Source organism: Staurois parvus, unplaced genomic scaffold (assembly GCF_062004578.1).
Source record: "Staurois parvus isolate SC_StPar_1 unplaced genomic scaffold, SC_StPar_1.0 ptg000797l, whole genome shotgun sequence".
NCBI lineage: Eukaryota > Metazoa > Chordata > Amphibia > Anura > Ranidae > Staurois > Staurois parvus.
The window spans coordinates 319,001-325,000 of record NW_028318593.1 but is presented as its reverse complement, the minus strand read 5'-3'; the positions used below and the strand labels follow the sequence as shown (position 1 = coordinate 325,000).

At 44.7% G+C, this 6,000-nt stretch overlaps 1 protein-coding gene across 2 annotated transcripts in view; it reads left to right on the top strand.

Moving 5' to 3' along the window:
- The first annotated feature begins 646 nt into the window (after nucleotides 1-646).
- The window catches only part of LOC149444242 (taste receptor type 1 member 1-like), a 43,617-nt gene continuing 38,263 nt past the window's right edge, over nucleotides 647-6,000 (top strand). Inside the window, exons 1-2 of one of the 2 annotated variants that reach the window (XM_089654774.1) lie at nucleotides 647-2,898; nucleotides 2,943-4,620. In XM_089654774.1, the coding sequence (XP_089510900.1) occupies nucleotides 4,214-4,620 (407 nt within the window). In that variant the 5' untranslated portion in view covers nucleotides 647-2,898; nucleotides 2,943-4,213. Of the gene's footprint in view, nucleotides 4,621-6,000 lie in introns of both variants that reach the window. The other variant, XM_089654773.1, reaches the window with a different exon arrangement.

The window sequence follows — 6,000 nt, the reverse complement described above, 5'->3', positions numbered from 1 at the left end:
GCCAACCTGATAAGCCCCCCCATCCCCACAAAAAACACAGTTTTCTAGGCTTCAGTTATGAATGAACACAGTGATTGATTGGTACCAATCACTCATTGTGTTCATCTATGAAAGGAAGGGGCTAAAAAATTCAACATATTTACCAGGCCCTTCCCCCACTCTCTATCATGAAGGATCCTATTGTATGCAGCCGATGGGAATGAGAGGAAGGAAGCCAGCAACATTACAGGGGTGGGGGCAGCAGGGGGACCTGTAGGGTGTACAGGGATGGTGATGGGTGCACCGGGGGGGGGAGCAATTGCTGTAACTGTTTCCCTGTATGGATCTCTCTGCAGCAGCTGAAATCCAGCGGGAGGGAATGGAGAAGAAGCTGGATTTCAGCTGCTGCAGAGAGAGCCATACAGGGGATCAGTTCCAGTAAAGAGGGTCAGTTTTTTGGACCCTTACAGTCTGAGCCCTCCAGAAGGGCCTGACTGACACCTACAAGCTTCAACTGTGTCAGGCTTCTTGTGTGATTAGCATTGGTAGGTGGGGCTCACCAATGGGGAAGGTTATTCTGCTCAAATCCTCGCTTAGGAAGCTCACTCCCCGTGGGGCATTGATCCCTTCCTTGACTTTCAGGAAAATTCCCCTTCTTCTCCTTTAATGGTTTGTAGGGTGCCTAAGGAATATTCTCAGTCCTTTTCAGCCTCCCTTTCTATGTTTGGGTTTGGGATGAGACATCCAGCTGGTCTCTGTGGACCAAGAAATTCCTGGTGCTACCGGTCAGTCACTTGAGGTGAATGGGGTAGTTTCCTCCTCTGCCATGGAGGAACTCCACTTGCTGGTGTGTTCCCATACCTGGGGCTTCAATCTAGTTCCCCTGTACAGACAGTTCCCACTTCACAAGTGAATTCTTCCTTAACTCAGTACTCTGACCTGGTCTCTATTAGACATCACTCAGGTGTTGCTGGACCATCATCTCCAGGAAGGTCTGGGAGTCTTCCCTATGAGAGCTCAAGCTGCCTGGTCCCTGATCACGTTGAGTTTGCTATGCTGGACTGTATTGTTGTCCTTACAGACAAGACAGCACCATTTAGCTCTCCTCCACTGGTGGTCTCCACATGGAGGAAGGAGGATCTTGTACCTGGGCACTCCTTATCTCCTGCATGGCATGAGGTATCCATTGCTGGATGGTACTGTGTTCCCCTGGATTGTCACCAGGCTATTCTGGGATCCTGTTGCCATTACCCCTGGGAGATATAATATGTCCAGGGGTCTACATGAGATTTGGTCATTGGGAGATAGTTCCTCCTGCTGTGGCTGAGGAATATTCTGGGATCCTGTTGCCATTACCCTGGGGGATAAAGGGGTACCACCAGTCCTTCTATATAGGGCCTAGGCCATCAGGGGGGCCCAGGCAGCTGGGTGAATCGGATATGGGCAGTGTGGGTGATCGGCACAGTGGGGGCACTTACTGAAACCAGTCCCCTGTATGGTTCTCTGAAGCAGCTGAAAGCTGGATTTTTCTTCACTCCCTCCCACTGGCTTTCAACTGCTGCAGAGAAAGCCATACAGGGGATCGGTTCCAGTATTTGTCCCCCCTCCCGCTGCACCCATCACCCTCCCTGTGCACCATACATTTCCCTCTGTTGCCTGGGCCACCTGTGTGCCCCCACACCCACAATGCTGCTGGCTTCCCTCTCTTTCCTTGCCTTGCCTTTCTTTTTCCCTTTCTCCTTTCCTTTTCCCTTTCCCCTTTCCTTTTCCCTTTCCTTTTCCCTTTCCTTTCCCTTTCCCTTCCTTTCTTTTTTCCTTTCCCTTGCCCTTCCTTTCCCTTTCCCTTCCTTTCTTTTTCCCTTGCCTTTCCTTTTCAGCTGCAAGCACACAATAGCATAGTAGGGGAAGGGCCCCTCTTTCCCTACAATAAATATGTCACATTTACCAGCCCCGTCCTTTCCTGAATGAACACAATGAGTGATCGTTACCGCACAGTGAACTGTGTTTTTTTTTTCGGGGGGGCTGTCAGGTTGGCTGTATGGGGCCCTGTGGTTACTAACAGCAGCTCTCACTACCACACTAATGTAGATTAGTAAATTTTGTATAGTAATTTTTCGCAGGGGTTCCCTGAAACTGGAAAGTTAATCCAAGGGTTCCTCTGTGCTGAACATTTTGAGAAAGGCTGGTCTAGTAGCTCTTTTTTCAGGTCTTCAGGTTGTTCCACCTGTTTTGGTGGATCAATGATGGGTTCCCACAGCTTAGTGCTGATTCGACCTCAATGATCCATAGGTAATGACATTACTCTTTGTCATCTCTGTCCTGATTTGGAGCACCAGATTGATCCATTGTGGGCTCCCTTTGGTCGTGGCAGTTCCCAGTTTGGGCATTGGTCCTTCAGATATCTCTGTGTTCCATATGGTTTCCGGTACATTGGGTCTGCAATGGCTGTTCCCACTCATCAGTTCGGCTGCTTTTGGACTGTTAATGAATTTCTGTGTCCCTAAATGGACGATGGAGAAAATAAAATTTTTGAACTTACCATAAAATCTTTTTTCTTCTTGTTTGTTTAGGGACACTATCATGTACCTGGTGTTAGAGGGCTTTCCTTGCAGCTAAGTTCCAGACTCCCCTGGATATGGGACAGAAGGAGTCAGGCCTAAAATAGCACGGGTCGCCTGTAGGAGTGCTTCTTAGAGGTGCACCCAGGAGCACAGCTGATGCACTGGAATGGTGTCTACAGACAGGTGGCACCCGAGAGAGGTATGTAGGCCTTCAAGGTAGCATAGGACCACAGAGTAGTCGGTTCAAAGCCAAGGTCAGATGCTGGGTGAAGATTGGAGCAGACGTAGTCAATAGGTCATACACAGGAGAGCAAGTGAGAACATCTATTAGCCAAGCCGGGTCAGATCAGGAGAGCAGGTGGGAATATCTATTAGCAAAGCCAGGTCAGATCAGGAGAGCAGGTGGGAATATCTATTAGCCAAGCCGAGGTCAGATCAGGAGAGCAGGTGAGAATATCTATTAGCCAAGCCGAGGTCAGATCAGGAGTTAGGTGAGAATATGTTTTAGCCAAGCTGGGTCAGATCAGGAGTCAGGCAGAGAAAACAGGTCCAGGAACAAGCCAAATGGGTAACAGGAGATCACAGTAGCAAAGGAACATAGACAAAGGTACTGGGGAGCCAGAGATCAATCAGCAATTTGAGAGCTTCCTTATAAGGGCCATCTGGTGGCAAACTGGGCGTGTTCTGGCTTGCGTCCACGACCAATACCCATAGATTTTCGCCATTTCTGCAGCCATGCAAGGTACTGGCAGGAATGCCAGGTCTCCAAGTACCTCTGCTGTGGACAGGGCCCTGACAGACACAGGACCAACCCCACTTTGCCTATTGCTGGTCCTATGCAGTGCTGTATTTAGGTTTTGTGAAGCCCTAGGCAACACAAAAATTGGCTGCCTTCCATCAACCAACACTACCCTACCCCGTGGCCTTCCACTACCACCACCCCTCATACAACCACCGCCACCCCCCTCCTTCCTGGTGAAGGAAAGACATCCTGGAAACAAGAGTCGGGCTCGGCATACACCATCAAGCACCTCAATAACCTTTCTTGAATCCCACCCAGTCCCCATGCAACATGTCTCTCTTCTTCGGGAGGCAGCGCCATCCCCTTGAAATACGCCACCGTAGTCAAACTCCTTGTTTGCCTTGCGGTAAATACATCCTTGGCCAGAAGAGGACTATGCTGAAGGGGCAGGGAGAGGTATCTCCCAACTGGGGCAGGGCCTGTAATGCGTTCTCCCACCCTCCTGCTGGTTAGAGAATTGTCTGCACAAGGGCTGGCTTACAGCTTTTGCCAGTGTCCCAGACTCCTGTAGGTGGCAGTGTAACCCGACTGTTTCTAAAGTCCCTCAAAACGTTGGAAGAAAAATATTTTATGTTTTATGCCAAGTACAAAAATATCTAAAAAAAAAAAAAAGGGGGGGCTGGCTTACAGCTTTTGCCAGTGTCCCAGACTCCTGTAGGCGGCAGTATAACCCGACTGTTTCTAAAGTCCCTCAAAATGTTGGAAGAAAAATATTTTGTTTTATGCCAAGTACAAAAATATTATCTAAACAAAAAAAAAGTTATTTATATACTGAAAAGACAAAATAACATTCCGGAATTTAAATTGACGCAGGTCTGCATCTACGGCCAGACATCCCCTAATTCACCCTTAAACTCTTATTTGTAAATCTATGCCGTGTTTTTGGATGCCATTTGCCTCTGTGGAACACCTCCCTATTCCGGCTGCTATGAAAGCCCAAAGCGTGCGCATATTCAAATATTTTATGCTGATTTTGTGGAAGGACGTGCAACATACAGTATTATATAGATTTGTCATCTACAGCAAAGCAAACAGTCCTCGAACCAGACCGTGGAGGGGGTCAGAAGACGTGACACCGACCACCTCGAAGGGCAGTATGACCTTGGGTGTGCACTTCCTATATTTCCTCTTTCAGCTCTCCCGTGCTTCGGATTGTGGAGAAATGAGATCCGACGTGGAGTTTAGTTCACCTGGAGATTTCATCCTCGGAGGTTTGTTCACTGTCCACGAAGCAGACGCCTCCATCAGGTCCACGCCTCTGACTGACACTTGTCAAAGGTTAGAACATCTTCTCTTACGTGGCTTTGTGTATTTTGTATGGCAACTCTTATACCTTGTATTGAAAGACTGACTTTGTAAGGATGGGAATTAGATATGTATCACCCTAAGGGCGAGAATTCATGGAAAAAGTCGCTTACGAGTGACGCTCCATGCAATCACCAAGGGTCGGATACGACTGAATAGACAGACAGACAGAGAGAGAGATGGATGGATAGATAGATAGATAGATAGATAATAGATAGATAGATAGATAATAGATAGATAGATAGATAATAGATAGATAGATAATAGATAGATAGATAGATAGATAGATAATAGATAGATAGATAATAGATAGATAGATAATAGATAGATAGATAGATAGATAGATAGATAGATAGATAGATAGATAGATAATAGATAGATAATAGATAGATAGATGATAGATAGATAGATAGATAGATAGATAGATAGATAGATAGATAGATAGATAGATAGATAGATAGATAGATGATAGATAGATAGATGATAGATAGATAGATAGATAGATAGATAGATAGATAGATAATAGATAGATAGATGATAGATAGATAGATAGATAGATAGATAATAGATAGATAATAGATAGATAGATAGATAGATAATAGATAGATAATAGATAGATAGATAGATAGATAGATAGATAGATATATAATAGATAGATAGATAATAGATAGATAGATAATAGATGATAGATAGATAGATAGATGATAGATAGATAGATAGATAGATAGATAGATAGATAATAGATAGATAGATAGATAGATAGATAATAGATAGATAGATAGATAGATAGATAGATAGATAATAGATAGATAGATAATAGATAGATGATAGATAGATAGATAATAGATAGATAGATAGATAGATAGATAGATAGATAGATAATAGATAGATAATAGATAGATAATAGATAGATAGATAGATGATAGATAGATAGATAGATAGATAATAGATAGATAGATAATAGATAGATAGATAATAGATAGATAGATAATAGATAGATAGATAGATAGATAGAAAGGGTCCTTTCACACTAGCAGCTGGGGGAAGGGGGGTGGTGGTAAAAACAGACGGCTGAGATGCGACTTTACCATCCCACCTCCCCCCCCCCCCCCCAGCTGCTCACCAGAATGCTAACATTACCCCACATGGAAGAAAAATATATTTTTTAAATATTCTTCCCAAATAGGAGAGTTTGACACCATCTGTCAAACTTTGCCACCCCAGATAAATAAAATGCAGCTGCTGTGAAGCACAACACCACGGCTGCGGCATGTGTACAGCCCTGTCAGGCTGTCCCATACGGAAGACAAATATATTTGGAATATATTTAAAAAATATTCTTCCCAAATACAT